General features: G+C 39.6%; 1 protein-coding gene across 1 annotated transcript in view; it reads left to right on the top strand.

The window, feature by feature from the left end:
- The window catches only part of LOC104271490 (proprotein convertase subtilisin/kexin type 5-like), a gene marked incomplete at its 5' end in the record, with an annotated part of 90,789 nt that overhangs the window by 27,876 nt on the left and 37,542 nt on the right, over nucleotides 1-25,371 (top strand). The window contains 2 exon segments of the mRNA XM_009866174.1: nucleotides 3,404-3,504; nucleotides 13,042-13,145. Of these exon segments, the coding sequence (XP_009864476.1) occupies nucleotides 3,404-3,504; nucleotides 13,042-13,145 (205 nt within the window).

The raw sequence follows: 25,371 nt of genomic DNA on the forward strand, positions 1-25,371 counted from the left end.
TGCACACAATGTGGTACCTTCAATTTTGGGTAGATACAGATGTACAGAGGATGTGATAAGGAACCATAAATTTTTTCCAGACTCTCATCACTTCTAAGGACACAGGTTCATAGAAATCACTATTTCTTGAAGAACTGTAGCAAAAGGTAAAAAATGGTTCAGTCACTTCAGAAAGTTCATGGCATGGAATCTGAAATAGTAAGAATTGTAGAGGCTTGAGAGAGGAAGAGTGAACATGTTCTTTGCCAAGGGGAAATCCCTTTCTTGACCTTAGTCATTAACATCCCAATTGGTGACACCACTGAAAGACTGATGAAAGCAGTTGGAACTTATGCATGTGTCAGGTATTACAGTGCACTGTGGTGCTTTTCATCAGAGTGTTTGTCTTAAGTTGTTAATTTTATGTTGATTAAACTAGGCCTGTACCAGAAACACTGACATTATCTTCAGTCAAATCTAGTTGATTCAAAAGAATTAGAAGTGGATATAACTCATGGCCTTAAAAATACTGCATAGACGTCTCTTGTGCAGTCTGATCAGCAATTTCAAAGATCAACAGTTGTTACAATGGTATTTGAAGCATACAAACATACTCAAAAAAAGATTTAAAAATTTATCCTTTTCCCTCCCCTATTGGTCAGAATGACAGCTAATATACACTAACGAGAGCTGCATCGTACTGTCAAATACCACATCCTTTTATTGTGATTAATGATGTTGCCCTCAAGTGGTTCAGGAATTTGGGGCACCATTTTTCTTCTTGAAACTTACTTTCCTGCTGGTGGTCCTGTACTCTTTTCTCAGGGTAGACATGACACTTCGCTGACAGTGAATCCATAGAGCTGAAGACTGTGCCTCAGATCTTGGAAGTAATTTACACCTAAACATCTGAGTTCATCAGTAACTTCCATTTGAAATAGCTCAAATGGGATTTCCACTTCGAAAGCTTTCACTACACATTTTCTGTTGACATATTTGCTGAGTGTAAGAGAGATATAAGGGTTTGTAGTTCAAACTGTTGCCTCAACATCCATTTGGAATGGGAGAGACAATGTTGCCAAATAAAGAGGTGTCATGTTTATTGTGCGTGGTGTCTATGGCTACAAGACAATAAAAATTTTCTGAAAGTATGTTCTTCCAGAGGAAGAGAAACACAGCACAGTGCTGTGTGCTTTTCACTGTACTGGGAGAGACTGTCTCTTAAGGAAAAGCTGCTGTGAGAGCACTCCTCCCTACCTGAGCCCCTGTAGGGTTTGCTACTGTTTGCTCATCTGAGGAAACTGTATCCTGGACCACCGTTCTTCAGGGGACAAGGTATGAGGCTGCAAAAGAGAGAAGCATGTATTAGTCCCTTTTTCTGCCCTCTGTTTTCTGGCCACTCCTCACCACAGCACTGACCAGTGTTTTTCCAAATGGGATACCTGAATCTTGTATGTCTGTAAAATCAATACTTGTGTTTTCACATCTAGGCAATGTAGTGTTAGGGCTTCTTCTGTTACTGTTTCTGTTAGTGTTCCTTCTGCAGTTTCATCTCTTAATATTGTCAGGGCATTTATGGAATTTGTGTGCTTAAAGATTTTTCCAACACTGTTAGTTTTCATTGTCTGAATTAATGCACAGTCAATAGAGAGAAGGTGAGAGATAAAGAAACTATATGACTATTTTATTTATGGGGTTCAACTTCTGGCTGGTGACAGATAAAAGAAATTATTTAATAAGGTGTGCATTTATGAAAGATATTAAATAATAGAGAAAAAAAGGTTCTTTTTAGACTTCCTTATTCAAGAAATCTGGCCTTTGGTAAGTTGACTGTTTTAAGTATGTGACATTATAAATGCTTTAATCCATGTTTTTCATTCTCCTATTTGTTTCACTTGCTCATGACTTGTTTTCAGCAATCATCTCCTGGGTGCTGTTAACTCTTTCTCTATCAGAAGTCTTTTGTGTTAGCTTACGTATGCTTCCATGTCATGAGAACTTTGAGCAGCTGTATACAAATTATGTAATACATATACTACTGAATATCAGTAATGCAAATATGTGAAACCTCTACTTCCTAAATGCAATTGTGTGTGTTCTTTCCAGGTGCGATCTGGCTGTTCTTTGAGGTCATCTTTTCAGTATCTTCCAGTTTCAAAACTAGACAGGTGTTTTTATATGCTCTATGCTCTTTTGTGATTTTTTAATCCGTGTTGCAAATGAAGTACTATACTAGTGAAATCAGAGGAAATGGAGACACGATAATTCTTTATACTTAACTAACAAATTGCGTAAGCAACTTCCTCTCTGCCCCTGAGCCAGGTGTTTTATGTCCAATAGTGACTGAATCTCAGGGATCACCTGAAACGCTGAGAGTAAGATTTGGCATCACACACGCTCTGCCACCTTTCTGTACATTTCTATGCCATGGATTGCTGTCTGCTAGTAGCTATTCTCAAGTCTGTGTGGGTTTTACTTGAGCTACCTCTTAGGTAGTTGTGACATCTTGTTTGCATCCTCTTGAAAGGATATAAACTTCTTTGGGAAGAAATCATAGGTTAGAATCATTTTAGATTAACATTTGCTGAATAATTTAGAATAAACCCCTTTTTCTATGTGATTTACTGTCTTACAGAAAATTCATTATGAGATAGGAATATCTTAACACTAAATAGAAGACCATGCCTCTAGGTGGTATTGCACATTATATATCCACTTAAATTGCATATAAAAATATGTGGCAGCATATCATTAAGCCATACATAACAATTTAAAGCTGCAAACTAACTGGCTGATAATGTCTAGACAAAATCTGTGATTACATCAGAATTTTCCAATGAATTCTTGCTTAATTTCATGTGAATTATTGCGTAAGGCATCAAGAAAGGATTAAACATGGCATTCAACATGAACCCAACTATATTCTGTTCTGTCACATAATTCCAGCGTGTCTTCAGGCAACCTAATTAACCCTTCCATACCTCTTTTACTGTTTCTAAAATAGGCATAACCAATCTGTGTATAGGATGTGCAGTAAGATTTAGTTCATTCCTGTTTGTAAAGCACTTTGAGATTCTTGGATGGAAAGTGCTCTATAAATGTAAATAGAAGGGCAGAGCTCTAACTGTGCAGTTTTAAAACACTCTGCATGTTTTTCTAATTTGCAAGTCTTTTTGTTGATCATGCCATGAAAAAAAAAAAGAGATGAACTTATATTTTCAGTGCAATACAGAGAACAGTTCTCCAAGTTCACAAGTGACCTCAAGCTCAGGACTTGCTCAGTGGTGTATTGAGATGCCATTTTCTTTTACTTACAATGAAAGAAAGAAATACCCTCCACGTATATGTGGCTCATCTGAGCAAATAAAACCTGTTCTGATTTCTGAACCTGTGTTCTAAATTTTATACATTCAATTTCTTCCAGATCACCACAGACCTGAGGCAGCGTTGCACAGACAGCCATACTGGAACCTCAGCCTCTGCACCTATGGCTGCAGGCATCATTGCACTGGCACTGGAAGCAAAGTAAGATCTGAGTTACACTCTGAAAAAGAAATAAAATTAAATATACAGAAAAATCTTTCTCATTCATCCAGCACCTTTATCCAGGGATCTCAAAGTGCTTTGGAAACTTTGTTGTAGTAATTCACAGTACCCTTCCAAGGGCAGAAAAGATCTATATGCTTATTTCACATGCAAGAAAGCTGACTCTCTGGAAATGACAAGAGAGTACTCAGAGTTAAAGTAACTTGGAATGGTGGTAAGCACAAGCAGCTTCCACTAAATGATATACAGCGTCTTCACAATATCTTACAGTACCCTCACAGTTCTGCCCAAACTTGCTTTACTCTGCAGGCTACTGCAGGCCTCTTGCATTCATCAAGCTCCTCTAAGCGGTATCTGGTCTTGAACTTTGAGGAAAGTTTTGGGATGGTCTTAGGCTACCATTATAAGAAATTAATATAATACGAAAAATAAAAATTCTCAACTTCTGCGTGCTGACATAAGTTCGTTTTTTATAATGACTCTGCTGCAAAAAACCTGGATAGTGTAGCTATGTAGTCCTTTTGCTTGTCGCTCATAAAAGTTTCCACCCTACAAATGTTTTCTCAAGTACAGCATTTTGTTCTTTGCGTCTAATACACATCTTTTAATGCCCTTCATGGAGGAACGGAAATACTGGATGTTTATCAGATAAATCTCTACTTCACAACCTTTTGCATTGCTTTCCGTGGTGTTGGATAATATTTGCAGGTGTGAAGTGGAATGCTCCACCCCAAATCGTGCTTGAAATCAAATGTTTCTAGGTGCTAGGAAGTTGATTCTATCAAATTCTGAAGAAAACTAGTTTATTTTGGGAGGATACAGTTCCTTTGAAGAAAGTAAAAAATTTGCATACAGTAGTGATTTCAAATTGTAACTCATAGCAGCAGATTTATGTTTCCATCTTTAATGTTGCTTTTTTGAGGAAACAAAAGCTATTCCAAAAAGTTCACATAATGCTTTTTTTTATTTAAATGTCTTTTTACTCTCTTCTTAACCTTGGTTTTAAAATCCTTAAGTTCATTCTAAACAATTTGCACATGCAGATAAAATTGCATGTGCATACATTTCATTCTGCTCAAAGTTTTTCTAATTATTTCTTAATGGAGGTTGCTTGTAACTTATTTTTTGTATTTTTTATGATATTTTGTGTGTATTTTCTAACAAACAGTTGTTGTAATTGAAAACTTCAAAGAATTACGCACAAGAAACCTACTACCCAGCTATTGGTGATTGTGATATCTTAAAACATACTGAGAAGCTTACATTTCACACAGCCTTTTTTTGTGTGTGTGAACTTTGGAAGTGCCTATGGACTAGTTTTGTTTTTTTTCAAAATTAATAGCTGCTATGAAATGAACAAAGACAGAGTCGTACTGAAGCTTCATGTGCGGAGATGGTGACAGATGTGCCAGTAATTAAAGACTCTAGTAATTTTAGTGTGTTTGTAATAATCTGTTACATGATGCTAACAAGATTCAGAGTGAAAATCTATTAATTTTGCCTCCTTTCAGATTTTTTTCAGTTTCAGTGTATGGAGAGTTCTTACTTATTTCCAGATCTTAGCCTGTGTATTTTAATAGATCCAAAGGAATTATAATATTATAAGTGTGGTTTTATCCATTTGTATTACATTCACTAACTTTTTTCTCCTATGACTACTTACAACCGATTTTCTGAACACAGCCATGAAATAAAAAGATAAAAGAAAAAAAAAAAAAAAAAGGAAGACTGGAGGGAAATATTCCCAGCTTTCCCATGCGGGTTTTTTTCTTAGGGTTGGAGAAACCTTTGGTCTCGTAAAGTTATAGATTATGAAGTAAGGCTTTTAATATTACAAGGAGATCATATCATAATATATTCAGTTATAATGTCTGGGATTTGTTTGTATGAAACAAATTACTATTTTAAGCAGTTTCTGAACCGTAATTCTTTATTTATCTGATTTGAAAATTGAGGTTGTATTTTTCACCTGTGATACCTGCCTCTTTAGGTGATCCTAAGTAAATGCTAGGAATTAAAGTAATCAAAAAAAAATTTTGAAGTCATCCTAATTATTTTCTCTAATACATTTAAAATATACAATATGTAAAGGATGTGATACTGTGGCTTAGTGTAAGGGCTTACTGGAACTAGTTTGCATTCAAAGAGAGTTTGCATTTGCATAGATTCTTCCTTAGATTCCATATTAGTGCCCGTGCTAATACCACAACTGTTTATATGAGATTTTTTAAAAAGACTAGTTGTAAAGGGGTTTTGCAGTGTTAATTATGCTCTTCTTACAGCAAGCTGCTTAAAAATTGGAGCACTTAGTCCTGACCACTTCTTGAACAAATCTGTAATAATGTATAGTTTCATTCCACTTTGGGCTGGAAAACACAACAAATTATACTGCGGAAGGGATTTGAGCCTGTAAAGTCTGTTTTCCCCAGCAGCCAAGGTAGAATCAAAAAATCATAGAACAGTTCTGGCTGGAAGACTAGAAGAGACCCTAAAGATCATTGAGTCCAACCTTTGTCCTAGCACTGTTAACACCACTAAACTGTGTCCCTCAGCACATCTCCCCTTCTCTTAAACCCCCCCAGGGACAGTGACTCACCCCCCTCCCTGGGCAGCCTGTTCCAATGGCTGACAACCCTTTCAGTAAAGAAATTCTTCCTAATATCTAACCTGAACCTCCACTGGTGCAATTTAAATCCATTTCCTTTCATCCTGTCACAGTCCACTAGGGAGAGCAGACCAACTCCCGCCTCTCTACAACCTCCCTTCAGGTAGTTGTAGAGACCAATAAGGTCTCCCCCAGTCTCCTCTTCTCCAGGCTAAACAGCCCCAGATCCCTCAGCCTTTCCTCATATGACTTGTGTTCTAAGCCCTTTACCAGCTTGGCAGCCCACCTCTGTACCCTCTCCAGCACCTCAGTGTCCCTCTTGTAGTGAGGGGCCCAAAAATGGGCACAGTGCTCAAGGTGCGGCCTCACCACAGCTGAATACAGGGGCATGATCACCTCCCTGCTCCTGCTGACAACACCATTCCTGACACAGGCCAGGATGCCGTTGGCCTTCTTGGCCACCTGGGCACACTGCTGGCTCATGTTCAGCCGGCTGCCCATCAACACCCCCAGGTCCCTCTCTGCCTGGCAGCTCTCCAGCCACTCCTCCCCAAGCCTGTAGCACTGCTGGGAGTTGTTGTGGCTGAAGTGCAGGACCTGGCATTTGGCCTTATTGAAACTCACGGAATTGATTCCGTTAGTGGAAGACATCGGGAGGGGAACAGAACACTAGTCTGGCCTGGGTGTGAGTTAGAGCAGCCAAGAGGTTGCTGCAGTTCACACACACAGGTACATATTAAACCAATATAAAATGAGCAAGGCCAATTTCTAATCCAACATAACGACTTTCTTTCTTTGATAAGCCCCACTTGGAAGGATTGGCAAATAGCTGGTGGAGGACTTCTTAATTGCCTGCTGCCTTGAACCTTGCACTTAGTTAGTTTTTTCAACTGGAATCTGCGCCTGAAATCCTGGCAGCCAATTGTTTCAGGATGATGATCTGCTTCGTACCCCAATTTCAAATAATATGAACACATAATTTTTTATTTTATGTCCAGTATTTGAGTATCTAGTGGCATGTTGTCCTTCAGGAACCAAAAAAATCTAACTGAGTTTCAGAGGGTTTGTTTGGGATCCTTGAAGACATAATGCACAAAGGTAGACATACAACAACTGTTACACAAAAAAAAAGTATCTCTTAGTCTTCATATTCTGTGGTTTTCCTATGATATTCAGGTAGTTAATGGTTTTATCTGATGGTTCCTAGCCTATCTAGTATCCTGTTCAGGCTTTATGGATAAATGCCTGTTTGTGTATTGCACTTCTTAGTCACCACGTAATGCTGAATTGTGCTGGTTGTAAACCAGCAGTTATGGATATAAAGTATCATTGATTTAGTAAGCAGAGACTGCAACGTTCTTACTAAATATAAACTACTTGCATTGCATTTTACCATCTACTGTTGATATCAGAAATACACTTTTTCATTGATGAAAGCTTTGAATATGGGATTTGGTGAGAGACAGTGTTCCCATGTCTGTTCCAATCGGCATTGTGCCATGTTCCTTTTAAGAAGCCAAATTTTTAAAAAAATCATCTGTTCCTGATGGAAGAATATGTTATATATCCCCACATGAACTGCATGCTCCACTGCCTATAAGCCAATGCATGTTTTCTAACCTATGACATATAAAATGCAGATACATGAGTAAGAAGTAGCACCTGAAATGGAAGTATTAATTTACTATGTTTCTTCTCTGTGATATGCTCGGTAGTATAGCTTTGCAGAGAGTCTGTTTTCTTCCATGGTTCTCTTTACATGAGCTATATACTTAATTTGTCTGTGGTCACATGAAACCAAGGCTAGAACAAGGTAGAGCTGGTAAGAGTTAAAGAATTTCAATGAGTTCTGATACCAGTGATCCATTCAGAAAAGTGACAATGCACCACATTCTTGTAAAAATACAACTGAGTGTAATCACTGAGATGAAAGGAAACTAAAGCTCACATTGCAAGGGGTCAAGAGTGTCAGAGGGAGATACTTTGGATTTCTGAAAACTGAAACTTGCAATACTTTCCATATGGTTTAATATTCTTACAGAAAGGAGAAAAGCAGGATACTGTCTGGAAAGGGGTAGTTTTGGCTGCAGAGAACATATTTCTGTGTTGTCAAAGTTATGAGGCATTTACTTGTTCATAAATGTAGTGAGAGGCTAAAAGTGGTGAGACAGTTGAGGAGAACTGTGGAGATGCTGTCAAGTGACCTCCATATGTAGGTTTTCAATGTAAGAGAAGGTGAGGCTACTAGCAGATACACTTGAAGCTATCTGCTTTTCCTAGGTCTTTGCTCCCTTCATTGACTGCCCGTTGTAAAAGAGAATGCTAGAGTGTGTGAGTTAGAAATCTTTTCCTGAATCTTTACATTTTTGGTGTAGTTTTAAAATAATACTTTTAAAGGTGAATTATTCAAAAACCATAAACAGAAATAATTGATTTAGAACTTGTGTTTCTCTTGAACTTTAACCAGCAGTGCCACTTACACAATTTCAGTTAATATATTGAGATTGACTGGAAAGTACGTTCCTAAATCCAGGTTGCCCGGTGTTTCCCATTTTAAGGACCTGTTTTCAGTTACATATAACTTTGCCAAAGAATAATTGTTCAGTCTTAAGTTTTCCATGTAACTTCCTTTAAAAAGGTTTTAAGAAAATTCCATCCAGACATTTTTTAAACTGAGTCTAGGTTGAAAAAAAAATTAAAGCTCAGCTGTGATCATTTGTTAACTTCTACATTGAGTTTTACTGTGTCTGTGCTTTGGAACAACAGCTAGAAATAGAACAAGTGGATAGCCATTGTTCTGGTGCCAGGGCAATGCCTTTTACTTGTATAAGCTTTTCAAATATCTCAGCTGGCATGTGCTCAGTTGAGAGTTTTAAGAGTTTGGCAGCTCTACACCCTGTAGTTTCTTGATTCTCCAAGTGTTCCCCAGGCTCAGCTTTTAGAGGCTGCTTAGGGTTGTCTCTGAAGTTGCTCTTAGGGACACTGCTGGCCGTTCATTGTGAAAGCAGACAGCCCATCTGCAAGCAGCAAGTGGAAGGCAAGGAGGATGGAAGAAGAGCAGATTCCGTATTCTAGTCTTCCTGCAGTCTGTTTCTTTGAGATTCCCTACCCCACAGTGATTCTGTGATAATGCAGCTATATTATAAATACTTTGTATCATTGGACTTGGCAGATAGATCAAATCAATAACCTGAGTACCACGCTAAGGACGCATGCACAGTCACATCTGGTTGTAAAACTGACAGTTGACCAAAGATTTTTGTTGCTGTTGTTTCCACACTGTTGTCCCTCAGCAGTGGAGAGTCACATTTCATTCTTACTCTAGAGAAGGCAGAAGAGATGTGGCTCAGATGACGTCTCTCGCAAGAGGTTTCTCCTCAGAAAGTCATTATTATCAACCTGCAGTTGGGCCATTTATTGTTTTCTTTTTGGGACTTCAGATTTTCTATCTCTGGGGAAAATATGGTACTCTCTAGACTCTGGAATCTGCCATAACTCTGTGCACTACAGATTTGACACAGGTACACCAGAACACCATTGCTGGTAGGCTGCTTATCCTGTTGTTCATCTAAGGGAATATATCTGTCATGTTATATCACAAAAGCAATACGAGGGTAATCCAAAAGATGGTTGTAGCCAGTGCAAAAGCATTCAGCACTGACTCATGAAGAGACTAGGATGCATGACAGAAACTATGAAGGTGCTGCATGAATATAAACTGAATGACATAAAGTACAGCCAAACATAAAGTGATACAGATGATGCTGTACAGACAAATACTGTTATCTTGGAAATATGTTGAAAAAACTATAACTTTGAATGGAAAATTCTCATATTGTGGAATTTGTGAGCTTGAGCTGTTTCATATGTTTAAAATATGAGGGATGTACTGAAATTACTCAGTGACTGTTGAAATGAATGGATCTGGTGTGTCTTTCCACAGTGAAATCTGCCAAATATCAGGACACTTCAACCAATATTTTTGTACATGGGTCTATGTATTGGAGTCAGTAGGACAGGCGGTAGGATTGTAGATCTCATGAGACAATTCAGCTGATTTGTAAGTGATGGGAATGTGTGAAGAAACTAGGCAACTGTTTCTTATGTTTTGTTTCTAAATTTATCATAAAGCCCTTAAGGGTGGCATTATGCAGAAATTAGTGATTAAAGTGATCCTCTATTGCTCTTCAAATTTTCTATGGCACAAAGCCTCTTTTTAATAGCGATAGTTAACCATATCTGTTTTCTCGTAGCCAAGATTTCCAAAGAAGGGTATTTGGTACTTCCGCATTGAATGGTGATCCTCTTCTTAATCTACCATGTGATACTGTGTTTTTCCCTTGATTCTTTGGAGAAAAGTTTATTGTATTCTTCCAGCAGTTCTCATCAGATTCTGCTATTTTGGCAAGAATTTTTTTTCAGATAGGGCACCTTTGTCACATTCAAATTGCTGGTTGTGAAGATAACGTAGCGTTCATTATTCATGTTGCTAACCATATCATTCTGCTAAAAAAAAAAAATTAAAAAATACTTTTGACTCTATTTGTTTATTGCGTTGAGTGTTGGGGGTTTTTTGTTTGGTTTTTTTTTTGCTAATTGTCTCTCTTGCAACAATTATTTATTCTCAACAGTTATTTTTGGCACAGTATCATTATGCAAAAGGATAGAGCCTAAATTCTTTACCATTTCAAGGATTAGCCCTATTGTCACTAGGGAGACTGCTTGCGGAATGAAAAAATCAGGTTTGTCCAGAAATTATCATCTACTATTTCTAAGCAGCCTGCTTAAAGATACAGTTAAATCTCAAAAAAGTGTCACTATAATATAATTTCATATATTTATCCTATATAATTTTTTTTTGTATTTATTTTGTTCCATAAACATTCTGAGATGCCTGAAAGAAAAGGGCTGTACCTTAGAGTATAACTATTGGTTAAGGACAAAACATTCTTCTTTTTTTGGCTGCTGTACAAGCACTTTTGTATGTAATTTTTCTCACTTCTTGATTTTGAGTATTGTCTGCTATGTGTAATCCCAAGACAAGAGAATATAAGCTAGGAGCAAGCTGTTTTATAAACAAATTGGCTGCAGATTTGCAATAACTTCTGCATCCCTGCCACTTTCACCTATAGCTGTAGTTTGTGGAAGCTGAAATTAGTCACCTGAAAACTCAAATTAATGCATCTTGAATGAAAAAGAAAGTCCTCTTTTTTAAAATAGATTATAATGGGTATTCACTAATTGCTTCAAAGTAGCTTGATTTCAGCTGAGAGAATAAGCAGAATTCTATTTCTGTACTTAAGCGCCATAAAGCACTGATTACTCAAGTATTTCCAAAGGATATTCTTCTGACAAAACAACTTTCGGATGTGAAATAGTATGTGAGGGATCCCAATCTCCACAACATCCGTGCACATCAGAGACATGAGATTTTTCTTTTTCTTCCTCTGTCAGAGGGACTTAGAGAGGAACAAGAAGCTATTTCTGCATGTTTGTTGTTACCCTGTGTCTGCTTCCCAAATAAGTTTCTCGTTGAAATTTCTAATAACTCAACTATGTGTTGTTTAAGAGTGTAGAGTGAAGGCAATGTCCCACTCAACCAGAAAGTGCCTGACTCACAGGCCCCCATGGCCTGAACGTCCGCACACTCTTATGCCTGTTACCTTAGTGTAGTTTCTGCCTCCAAATGGAAGGAGAGTCCAAGTATCATGCCTTAAGGATAAGTGCCAATAATGTCACTTGACTGCTATCCCAACTGACTTCTTGATCTGAGGGGCACAAGAGCATATGTTAAGAAACTAAGCCAAGGTTTCACCACTTTTCAATGACTGCCTAGTCCTTGACAGTGTAGATCGTCAGTCCTAGTTCTGATAAACTTCGTTCAGGTTGGTCATTACAACTAAGTGGAGTTTCCCTGTGTGTGCACCAGGGGCAAATAATGATACTCTGACAATATTACTGAGTGACTAGCAGTGTCCACTGGAATATTTTTTTCTTTTTCATTATTTGATGAGTCAGTTTATCATTCCCTCTACTAAACTGCATTTTTTTTAATGGAATACTATTTTTCTTATTTCAGATGGTAGAAAAACTGATAAATTGGAAGGGAAAGGAAAAAATATCCTAGCGATGGCCATGCACACCTTTAGATGATATTCTAAGAAAAGAAACTCTCTTTGGGGTGATTCTGAGAGAAACAAGAAAACTATGTTCCCTAAAGATTTGCTCTAATCCTACAAGATGAATGTATATTAATGTCATAGTGAGAATGCAAATATCATCTTCTTTTGCCTTCCTGATGGACAGGTTGTTAGGTATCTCTTAAAGGGTTATACATCTGTGCAATCAGACATTTGCTCTGTAACTGCTCAGATTTAGTGCTGACAGTTTTGTCTTCTTGAAAAATACACATAAACCCTCAGTGAATTTCAGGGCTTGGGGTAATAGACAGATGAATAACAATAGAGGCACCTGAAATAGCTTCAATAGGAGCTGAAAGTATAACGCAAATGCCGTCTTAATCACACAGCAGGATTTAGTAGAGCTTTTCAACAAGCCAGTATTTTACTCTTTTTTTCTTGGCACTGGTCAAGGTAGATAACATACAATAGGTAGTTCCTGGTCATACAGATCTCCTCTGTGTGAAATACACTCCTTCATCCTACCTTAAGTCTTATATAATAGAATATTATCATATATCATTATAGTCTGCTTAATACAAACCTTCCACCTATACAAATAATTTCATGTAGTGATCCTGTAAATTTAGGACAGATTCTTTTGAATGGAGCAAAGGAAAGCATAGAAGAGAAATTAGGGTTGTTTTGATTTGGATAGTTTTAGCTTACATGACCTTGTATCCCTGCATTCTGGCAAACAATGTCTGACCTCTGACTTTGTCTTTTTCATAGTCCATTTCTGACGTGGAGAGACATACAGCATATTATTGTCAGGACTTCACGTGCAGGACATCTGAACGCTAACGACTGGAAAACCAATGCCGCTGGTTATAAGGGTGAGAGCTTCCTTTCTTTGCCATCAGAAGCGACACCTTGTTTGGTATTTTTGAAAAAGAAATAATCTCAAGTAGTTTGTTTGATCCTATGTTGTGCATAGTTTTGAGATCTGTCAGGCTCAAACAGAGGGGACCTATTTTTTATAAGGCAATCTACGTAGAACGACTAAACCCAACACTAGCAGCTACAAAATGCATTGGCCAGATCACCCTAGTCCCTTTCAGTCCTGTTCCATGCACTGCTGGCAGAAAACTAAGTAAATTGTATTCATTGTATAATTAGTAGTGGGACAGAATAGCCTAGAGTTGAAAATACAGCACTTTCATGATTCAGACCATGTTCTAATGCAGAATTGTTGACAATTTTGATTAAAAATTGCAAAGCTTTATTTTCAAATTTCTGTTTTGTATGAATCACCCTACATTATTTATATTTAAGATTACTGTCAGATTTAGCATAAACAAAATCTGAGCTATCAGGACAGAAGTCATACTATTCAGTCAGCTGTCATGTAGCTTTCTAAAACTTCTAATGGTCTTGTAATTTTGTATTAAAGCTACAACTTTTTAACTTTTCTTCTCCCTCATAATGCAAGCAGAGGTGAACATTTGCGCCATTAAGTAAAGCGTATTTTCAAAAGGATTAAAACTGGACCTTGAATCCATACAGCATTGTATTTCAACACAAGTTGGCTTCTGATTCCCATTTGCTAAATTTTTTGCTGATTTCAATTTAGATGGCACCTAAAAAACGACCCAGAATGGCTTATTTCTGGTTCTCTTTTCGTCAGAAGATTGCAATACTTCTTTTAAGATGAGATTTGAACTGTTTGGTGCTAGGATCTCCTGAGAAAAGAATGCAATATACAAGAACCGTCAAATCTTTACCCTGGTTTCACTTTAAAACTGAAGCCTACCTTTAATCTATTTTAAATCAAGGCACTGCTACCATAGAGCATCTTTAATATATCATTCTGACCGTGATATTTCTGCTGCAATGGAATAGAAACCAAAGCAGAAAAAAAATCTTTCATTTTTTGAGCCAACCAGTCTCTAACTACAGAGGACAGATTTAGAAATAGGTATTTGTCTCAAACCCCCTCATCATGTGAAAGTTCTGACATTCAAGAGCCTGATTTTGTCCCATTTACAAGCACATGCCCACACACAAAACCCAGATATAGTGAGAAATAGCTACTTTCTTAACAGCAGTAACATCACAGTATCTGTTATTGTGAAACATTCCATAGGATTTAAAAAGTTTTGGCAGGATATATGGCTGTATTTCATCATTTTGCTGGAGTTATCTGAAGTTCGAACAACGCTTTTCAAGTAGCATGAAGTAGAGCACATTTCTTCTGTAACTCACTTGTAAGATTCTTTATGTTTTCCCACTTGTTGTCCCAGAAAGGCAAACACCCTGCGAGGCATTTCACAGCAGCTGTCACTCACTGTCAGAGAAGAGGTCACACTAACACACTAGCAGTAGCAGCATTGGCAGTAAGACTTGTACTGTTGCACCACTGGAGCCTGCTTATTCTGAATTCTTGGAGCCACACATTTTTTTCCCATGCATTGTAGCAGATAAATAGTGGGGGAAATGGCTGAAAAAAGGTTTCTCCTCCACTTGTGCAAAGTCATGAACATAGATAAGCCCGACTAGGGGACTGGGATTCAGGAAATACAACTTGAGCTGGCAGAGCTCTGCTGTAGACTGCATGGTGGAATTTAAAAAGAGGAAGACAAACTAAGTGTCTCGACCTCTGTGGAGCTCAGGAATCAACCTTAACCCAAACAAAAGCACGAGTTTTAACTAAATTATTTTGGCAACGTGGGCAGAGCAAATGGTTCCAATAAAAATGCAGCTCTCTGTAAACCTCTGTTGGTTTTGGAAGAAGGAGAAGCAGAAGATTTAGATTAAAACACAACATTCAAACTTAAATTCAAAACGGGGTTTGCACACCACTGCTGGCGAGACTGAAGTAGTTCTTTTACTATTACACGTGGCAATATTTAGTATAATATTACACTATTATCCTTCACCATTGCCAAGAGTAACAATTAAAGTATGTTTTTTCATAGATGAATTACTCTGATCAGACTGAGTTCCTTAAGGAATTCTGTCATAATTTTGATGATGGCAAGATCCGTATTTCTTCCACAGCATGTTCTTAACAAGGGAAGTGGTGGTAGATTTAATTTATTATTTTTTAAAAATTAACTAAACCAAAAACAGTCACAAGAAACAATCTGCCTTTCTTCCATGCATACTGGGGAATAAGAAGAAAATGAGGAGAAAGACAGGCTTGCTCCTTTAGAAATGAGAACTGAAAGGGTGAAAACAACAAAAACTTGAAAGAACCTCTCACTTGACAAAGGGTCAACAAGAGCTAGTAGTTGAAAATGGGTCAGCATGCCTTTTCAGAGGGCTGTTTTTCTGGACTGCATGGCAACCCTGTCCCTCTTCGTACTCCCTGGTGGTGTTTTACCATTGCGGAACACACAGAAGGGGCTCACAGATGTCATTACTGGTTGCAAGATCTCCCTTTTCCTCTGTCTTACATTCATAAAAAAAAGAGATTAATTCATGAAAAGCACTTGAGCCAGCTAGTGATTTGTTAAAACATTGTCCATTATTTGTTTAATTTTAAGTTTTCATTTTCATTAAATGCATGTCAATAGAATTAATTCAGGAATGGTCAAGAATTTTTTCTTGGTAATTATTTATTATAATTTTGTTGTCAGCCAGCATGTATCTTTCCTCAGGAAATTATTTCCTGGTTGTCTCAAAAAGAAAGACTTGAATACCCATTTGGGGATATTCTCTGGTTAGTCAGTTGTCCATATAATTTGTCACTAGATAGAGAGATAGGTTGTGCTCAATTTCACTTCAAAATCAGAGGGGTTTTTTACAATTGGAGCAGATAATTAACTAATTATATGGAAAAATACTAGAGATCGTGGTTTTGTGAAGATATCAGAAATGTTGTTCTGTTTTTCCTATGGTAGATTGATATGCAAAGACTCCTTGTTCTGTCAGTTGCTTGGCCAACAACAGAGCATATAACTGCATTCATAAAAAGGGAGTGCTGTGTTAATGCTGATGTCTCTAGGTTGAAAGGTAGAGAATGAAACTGCAGTTTTAAAAACAAAGATTGAATCATACATACAGTTCTTTATCTGTAACTGAAGTTTCAAATACTGTCTGTGGGGAAACAGACCATTCATAGTGAAGGAATACTATTAATTTCTAGGGACATTTTTAGAGAACATCTTTCACTCTTCCTGGCTACAAGGTGTTGACAGTAACACTTCAGTACAGTGAAATGCTACTGAAAGATAAAACGAAATCAAAACTCTAGCCGCTTTTTAAATTTCAGCCATTCCTAGGCTCAGTGGAGGTATTCTTTCTACCTCCAAGAGTTATCTCATTTGCCACAGGGTAACAGACTATGTCCCTTTAGGTTAGCCAAACTATTTACTGTTCCCACTGGGGAACAACTGGAGAGAATTTATCTCTTAAATGTTTCACAGCCTTCTAATATAATTTGTTAATAACAGTATTTAATAAAACTCATTATTATTCTTGTTGTGAGCAGAGCACAACCACTCTGAGGGTGAGAAAGAGATGATCCTACCTCTGTTCCTAGATAGAAGACCTAGATTGGCTCTAGAGTGACAAGTAACCAGGCACAAACTCAGTGACCATGAAGAAAATCTTCAGAACAATGTATAAATTTTAGAGAAGGCAAATAGACTATTCATAAACACTATTCCTAAAAATAAATATATTAAAATGTATTAAAATTATTTATTAAAATATCCCAAAATAATATATTGTATTCAAAAATAAAACAATTACTACAATTTTTAATTTAATAATTTGAATTTAATAGTTATTTTAAAATATTTTTAATCATTGTTGGAAGCTGACGTAAGACTTTTGAAAACCAAGAGACCTTCCAGTCTTACAATGCTAGCTGATACTTTCACATGTTATTAGCAGCCAATATCCTACCCACTCCTAATACCCATACACAGATACATGGAGCAAGTGAAACAGGAGCTTGGAATTTGGCTGTTGTAGAATCCCAGTTTTGGATAGCTGTCAGTCTGACACCAAGCACAAAAATCATAGAATCACAGAATGTTAGGAGTTGAAAGAGATGTCTAGAGACCATCTAGTCCAAGCCTCCTTCCAGAGCAGGATCACCTAGGGAAGCCGCACAGGAATCCTTCCAGGGCAGGCTCACCTAGGGAAGCCACACAGGAACACATCCAGGTGGATTTTGAAAGTGCCCAGAGAAGGAGAGTCCACAACCTCTCTAGGCAGCCTGTGCCAGGGCTCTGTCACGCTCATCGTAAAGTTTCTCTTCATGTTGAGGTGGAACTTCCTATGTTCTAGCTTGTACCCATTATTCCTTGTTCTGTTAGAGGGCACCACTGGTCCCCTTCCTCTTGACACCCACCCTCAGATATTTGTACACATTAATAAGATCGATTCCCTCCTCAGCCTTCTCTTCTCAAGACTAAGCAGCCCCAGTTCTCTCAGTCTCTCTTCATAGGAGAGATGTTCAAGTCCCTTAATCATCCTCGTAGCTCTCCGTTGGATTCTCTCCAGTAGGTCCCTGTCTCTCTTGAATTGGGGAGCCCAAAACTGGACACAGTGGTCCAGATGTGGTCTCACCAGGGCAGAATAGAAAGGGAGGACAAGCTCCCTAGACCTGCTGGACACACTTTTCTTAAAGCACCCCAGGATCTCATTCGCCCTCTTGGCCACAAGGGCACATTACTGTCCCATGGACAACTTACTGTCCACTAGGACTCCCAAGATCTTTCTCCATCAGGCTGCTTTCCAGCAGGACAACCCCTAATCTGTACTGGTGCCTGGCATTCCTCCTCAGATGCAGGACTCTACACTTGGCCTTACTGAAATTGATGAGGTTCACCTTCACCCAGTTCTCCAGCCTGCCCAGATCTTGTTGGATGGCAGCACAGTCTTCCTGTGTCTCAGCCACCCCTTCCAGTTTCATATCCTCAGAGAACTTGCTGAAGATGCACTCTATTCCCTCATCCAGGTCATGTATGAAGATATTGAACAAAACTGGACCCAGTACTGGTCCCTGGGGAACACATTGATGAGGTTCACCTTCACCCAGTTCTCCAGCCTGCCCAGATCTTGTTGGATGGCAGCACAGTCTTCCTGTGTCTCAGCCACCCCTTCCAGTTTCATATCCTCAGAGAACTTGCTGAAGATGCACTCTATTCCCTCATCCAGGTCATGTATGAAGATATTGAACAAAACTGGACCCAGTACTGGTCCCTGGGGAACACCACTGGCCACAGGCCTCCAACTTGACTCTATCCTGCTGATCACAATGCTCTGAACTCTGTTGTTGAGCCAGTTTTCAATCTACCCCCAGTCCAATCCTCTACACATTTCCTGAGTTTTCCTACAAGGATGTTACTGGAGACACTGTTAAAAGCATTGTTGGAGTCAAGGTGTGTGACATCCACTGCTCTCCCTTCATCCACCCATTTGGTGACTTCTTTGTAGACGGATATCAGATTAGTCAAGCAAGATTTACCCTTGGTAAATCCATATTGGCTACTCCTGATAACCTTCTTTTCTTCCATTTGCTTAAAGATGGCCTCCAGAATGAGCTGCTCTATCCCCTTCCCAGGGGTGGAGGTGAAACTGACTGGTCTGTAGTTGCCTGGGTCTTCCTTCCTGTCCTTTTTGAAGACTGAAGTGACATTGGCTTTCTTCCAGTCCTCAGGCACCTCTCTCATTCTCCATGGTGTTCCAAAAATGATGGAGCTCATCAACATCAGCCAGCTCTCTCAGCACATGTGGATACACCCGACCAGGGTCCATGGATCTGCACATTTTCAGTTTCTCCAAGAGGTCTCTAACCCAATCCTCACTGTCCAGTGGAGAGTCTTCCTCCAGTTTTGCTCCCTTATGTCTAGTGACAGTGAAGTTGCATTGGTCTTTGTAGAGTGAGGAAGACCATATCCTATGCAAGCTAGACTAATGAATATTTTTGTACTTGAAAGATTATGCTCATATTTTTAGTAGACAACTTAAGTTTCTTGTTCAACTTCTTGACCAATATGGGCAAATGCAAGCTATCTGATATGCGGCTCATTTTTCGCATTCTCCCGGCGATGTGTTGGCTCACCAGGAATACCCCTAGCACCATGTCCTCTGGCCACCTGTTCTCAGCAGGCCCATGACTTCATTGCCGAGCCATGACACAGAGCTAGTTTTGCAGTTCTGTACCACCCAGGGAATCCCCTTCAGCCAGATTTTGTGTCCAAATGCATGTCCTTGAAAAAGGCTCCAGCTCAGTAGTGTCACTTTCAAAACTACAGAAGTCATGATAAAACCATTAGAAGAATCTGACATCTGGAGTCCTATTTACCAGACATTAAGCTATGCAATTTTAATGTTGTGGGAACTACTTTTGTCAAGAAAGAAGGAAATAACATACAATTTCCAAATACAAGCCACACAAACCAAAACCTTACTAGGTAAGCTTTTTCATTTAGGCAATGATGAAGTTGCAATAAGAAGTCCAAGGGAAATCAAAAGACTAAAGGGCATTGGGATGACTGGTTAAGGAATCAGGAGCACAAGTAGTGTTCTGCTCTATCTCTCCAGTTGCAGGGAATGATGAGGGAAAAAAAGCAAAGACTCAGCGGATCAGTATCTAGCCCCCAGACTAGTGTCACTGGAAAACTTTTGTGGCGGTTGATCGTCTGTTCATCTACACAACACTGGGAGCTGCTGGTGACAGACACAGTACACCCATCTCAAAAAGGGAAAAATATCTTCGCACAGGAGTTAGCAGGGCTCGTTGAAAGAACTTTAATCTATAGTTGAAGGGGGAAAGAGATAAAACACGAGTAAATGGAGATAAGTGTGGGGGCAACACGCCAGTGTTTGTTATGTGTACTAGCGAGCTCCTCTGGTCTGCTTCCTGGTGTGCTGAGCACACTGGCGCACATTTGAAATGTACCTGTGCTAATGTACTTATCACCCTGGCCGTCTTGGTGGAGGTAGGGCCTGGAGGTCCACACAGCAGCAAAGACACAAGGGTTGTCAGTGTGTTAGAAACCATGGAAGTGTATCAGACCAGTCACATAGGAATTAGAGCCTTTTCCCCACAAAAGGTAGCAGTATCAATAGCCCAGCTGAAGTTCATCTACACCAATGCATGCAGCATGGGCAACAAAAAGAACAAGTTGGCAGCTGGCAAACTGATGTAATTGCAGTCCTGGAAACATGGTGGGATAACACACAACTGGAGTGCTGCAGTGGATGGCTATAAACCCTTCAGAAGGGATAGGCAAGAAAGGAGAAGAGGTGGGGTAACACTGTATGCTAGGGTGTGTTTTGACCATCTAGAGATTAATGATGGTGATGATAGGGTTGAATTTTTATGGATAAGAAACAGAGGAAGGGCCAACAAAGCAAGTGGGAGTCTGTTACAGATCACCCAACTAGGACTAAGAGGCAGATGAAATACTCTGTAAAGAGCTGGAAGAAGTCTCACAATCACTAACCCTGGTTCTCATGGGGGACTTCAGCTTCCTAAGTGTCTGATGGAAATATAACACAGAAGAAACAGAACAGTCCAGGACTTTCCTAGAGTGTGTTGAATATATTTGCTGAGACAGATGGTGAGGGAGGCAACTAGAGAGTGGGCCCTGCTACACCTACTGATTGTGAACATAGAAAGATTCTTGGAGAAGTAAGGAGGAGGGTGAGCAGAACTTCTGTGTTGGACTTCTGGAAGGCAGACTTTGGCCTGTTTAAGAAACTCATTGACAGATTCCTTTGAGAGGTAGCCCTAAAAGACAAAGGAGTCCAGGAAGTGTGGACATTCTTCAAGAAGGAAATGTTGAGGGTGCAGGAGCAGGCTGTGCCTATGTGCCAAGATGAGCTGGCAGGGGAGATCAGTCTGGCTGAACAGAGAGCTCTGGCTGGAACTCAGGACAGAAAAAGAGAGTTTATATCTTTTGGAAGAAGGAGCATCCACTCAGAAGAACTAGAAGGATGTCATGAGGTTATGCAGGGAGAAAATTGGAAGAACCAAAGCCCACCTAGAACTTAATTTGGCTACTGCTGTAAAAGACAATAAAAAATGTTTCTATAAGTACATTAGCAACAAAAGGAGAGCTAAGATGAATGACCATCCTTTATTTGATGCAGGGGTAAGCATAGTGACCAGCGATGAGGAAGAGGCTGAGGTACTTGATCCTTTCTTTGCCTCAATCTTTAGTAGCCACACCAGTTGTTCTGTGGGTACTCAGCGCCCTAAGCTAGAAGACAGGGACAGGGAGCAGAATGAAGCCCCCATAATAGAAGGGAAATTGGTTAGCAACCTGCTACTCCACTTACACACAAGTCTATGGGCCCAGATGGGATCTACCCAAGGATAGAGGGAACTGACGGAAGTGCTCACCACTTTGCATGGTTTATCAGCGGTCCTAGCTAACTGGGGAGGTCCTGGGGGACTGGAGGTTAGCAAATGTGACACTCATCTACAAGAAGGGGAAGAAGGAGGGACCTGAGGAACTATAGGACTGTCAATCTGACCTCGGTGCTGCTGCAGAGCAGACCATCTTGAGTGCAGCACATACAGTACAGCCTGGTGATCAGGCCCAGTCAGCATGATTTTATGAAAGGCAGGTCCTACTTGACTTAACCCCACTTTGTAGATGAGGGATATGCTGTGGGTGTTGTCTGGAATTTAGTAAGGCCTTTGACACCATTTGCCAAAGCATTCTCTTGCAGAAACTGGCTGCTCATGTCTTGGATGGGCATACACTTTGTTAGGTGAAAACTGGCCGGAAGGCTGAGCCCAGAGTGGTGGTAAACAGGGTTAAATACAGTTTGTAGCCAGTCACAAGGGGCCACCTGGGAAATTTGCACTCCACTACTGGGGCTAGTTCTGTTTAATATCTTTATCAATAATCTGGACGAGTGGATCGAGTGCACTCACAGAAAGTTTGTAGATGACACAAAGGTGAGCGGGAATGTTGATCTCCTTGAGGGCAGGAAAGCTCTGCAGAGGGACCTGGGCAGTCTGGATCGATGGGCTGAGGCCAGTGACACAAGGTTCAACAAGACCAAATGCCGGGTCCTGCACTTGGGCCACAACGACCCCATGTAATGCTACAGGCTTGGGGAGGAGAGACTGGAAAGCTGCCCATTGGAAAAGGACCTGGGGATGTTGGTCGACAGCTGACTGGACATGAGATAGCAGTGTGTCCAGGTAGTCAAGAAAGCCAACACCATTCTGGCTTGCATCAAGAATGGTGTGGCCAGCAGGACCAGGAGAGTGATTGTGCCCCTGACTTGACACTGGTGAGGCCACACCTTGAGTACTGTGTTGATTTTTGGAACGCTTATTCCAAGAAAGATATTGAGGTGCTGGAGCATGTCCAGAGAAGGGCAATGAAGCTGGTGAACGGTACAAAGAACAATCTTGTGAGGAGCAGCTGAGGAAACTGCAATTGTTTAGCCTAGAGAAAAGGAGGCTGAGGGGAGACCTTATCACACTCTACAACTACCTGACAGGAGGCTGTAGTGAGGTGAGAGTTGGTCTCTTCTCCCAAGTAACAAGTGGCAGGACAAGAAGAAATGGCCTCAAATTGTGCCAGGGGAGATTTAGAATATTAGGAACAATTTCTTTACTGAAAGGCTTGTCAAGCACTGGAACAGGCTGCCCAGAGGAGTGTTTTAGTTACCATCCCAGGAGGTATTTAAAAGACATGTAGATGTGGCTCTTAGGGGCATGGTTCAGTGGTGGACTTGACAGTGTTATGTTTACAGTTACCTTCAATGATCTTAAAAGTCTTTTCCAACCTGAATGATTCTATGACAGTATGTTTCAAAGTAGGCAGCTGACAGCAAGAGTTCTGGAAAAGCAAGAGTATTTTGGAAAAGACAGTCTAGCCATACATATATGATCAAGTCTTCAACAGATTAGTGGATGTAGAGTCTGAGATAGATGTTGGCACTCACTCACAGAGGTAGGCATTAGTCTTATATTACCTGAACTAATTAGATTTATCTAACCAGTTTATTGCTTCTAGCCTCTGCTTGAAAGTTATTTAAAGTCAGAGCAGTGTTTAGTTTAGCACCAGGAGAGGAGAGAAGCAATCCAGCTACAATTAATGAGTGAGTGGAACACATTTGATAGGAAAAGATCTGTGTCATCAGGGATCTCAAACCAGGTTTAAATATCATCTGAATCACAGGGTCAATACCATAACCTGTATCATTGCTTCGTACAGAAAGCATTGCTGTAGTTAAAGAAAGTATTGGAGGTGAGGTGTGAAATTGAAGATAGCTGAGGGCAAGTAAAGCCATGCATTTTTTAGCAGGAAGTTTAAAGTGATTGTCTTTTTATTGCATGGTCAGTGCAACTTTCTAGATGGCTCTTGTTTCCTTCCCACATGCAACAATTCAGTTCACAGCTCTAAATAAAATTTTCTTAAATGTAATACTAAAATTCCATTTGGAATATTTCAGTGCTTCGTATGTTAAACCCAAACAAATTGCCAGCTATCTGAACTCTGCTTGCCTTAAGTGAGACCTAAAAAAATCTCTTCGGGATTTAGGGAAGATAGCAGGAAAACATATTGAATTCTGCAGCATACATTATGGTTATTGGATTTTTTTTCACTCTAGCACAAATCGAGATCCGCACAATATTGTTTCCAGTTGAAAGACCTGTAAGATCAGGAACATACCTGTATAGTTCCAGAGTTGGAGATGTACAAGGAAGGAGGGGGAATCTCTCAGAGAAGCCAGGGAGGTGTCATTATTTCTCTCAGCTTCAAACTCTTCGTTATCAAAGCTTCTCATTACTTGTTGGCTCTCTAGCACTCTGTTTTCTGCTGTCTCTCAAAAGCAAGGAATGGGGCTCTGAATGGGAAACAGAGACTAAGGAGAAAGTTTAAGCCTGTGCTGGGATACACCAGGAAAAGTAGATTGGTATTTTGTATTACAGTTGATTGTGTTCCTGTTGTCATATATTGTGAGTCAAACCTACACATGCTTTAAAATGTAAATTAAATGGCTCTAAAGCAAGAGTAACAGCAGGAAAAGGCAAAATTAGGTCTTATATTTCTGTTAAATAACATTAAGAGTTGTCACCAAACCATGATCAGCATAGCAGACAAAGAATTTAAAAAGATAGAGCCTCTACTCAACTACTGACAGACGTGATGTCTGTCGGTCCTATATGAAAAGCTGTGCACAGTTACTGTGCTCTGCAGCTCCTAGAATTTCAAACATTGCCAAGTGAACTGACAGCACTAACAGGATGTGTGTCATGGAGTGATAACCTTTGACATTATTTTCTTTTAACAAACGTAAGGCCTTTAGCAAAACTCTGCAAAGGATTGGGGAGCAGGGAGGATGGGGCAGGGTAGAAGCCTTTGCCCATGGACTCATAACCTAATAGTCTGTCACTTAACGTGAAATGTAGGTTTCTGGTTTGCAGTATTAATTAATTGCAATATTATTAATTTAAAAAGTGAATGACAAATTGATACAATTCTCTAAAGCAAAAGGCTTTGATGGTGGAAAATGACAACTATATTTTAAAAGAAAAGTCCTTAAAATTATGTGCATTTGCATGGCCAATTTGTATACACTAACTATTGAAGCAGTACACTGGTGAGAACGTTTTAGGCAAATGTCTAACCATACTTGTGTACATCTATGGAAGTGGTGAATATTTTGTTCACGAGGTAGTTCTGTCTTTTTGACAGAAGCAAGCACCCGCCTTTCAGAACACCAAAGCTCTTCATTGCTGTTGCATTGCTAAAGTGCATTTCAGCAATTACAAAACTGGCAGTTGTTTTATTATCAGAGTGTGTCCACTTTGGTGGAACTAAGATTCAGGCTACTTAAGAAGCACATCACACCATCTACCATACAATATTTAAAGCACTTGGAACATCTAGTAATAACAGGGGAAGATACAGGCCTACATAGGACAACTCAGATCAGTTAGATGCCTCAAGTTGTTTATAACAACCTCTATGCAGTTTTTCCATCAAGAAAAATCAACGGTTGGGGGTCACTTTTAAGTCAAGGATGCAGAAATTCATCCACAAGGTCTATTACCAGCTACCTGTAGATTTGGCTTATTGTTTAACTCACTTTGCTTCAGATTCCTCATCAGAATCTACTACATAG

The sequence above is a fragment of the Apaloderma vittatum genome, unplaced genomic scaffold (assembly GCF_000703405.1).
Source record: "Apaloderma vittatum isolate BGI_N311 unplaced genomic scaffold, ASM70340v1 scaffold2813, whole genome shotgun sequence".
Lineage (NCBI taxonomy): Eukaryota > Metazoa > Chordata > Aves > Trogoniformes > Trogonidae > Apaloderma > Apaloderma vittatum.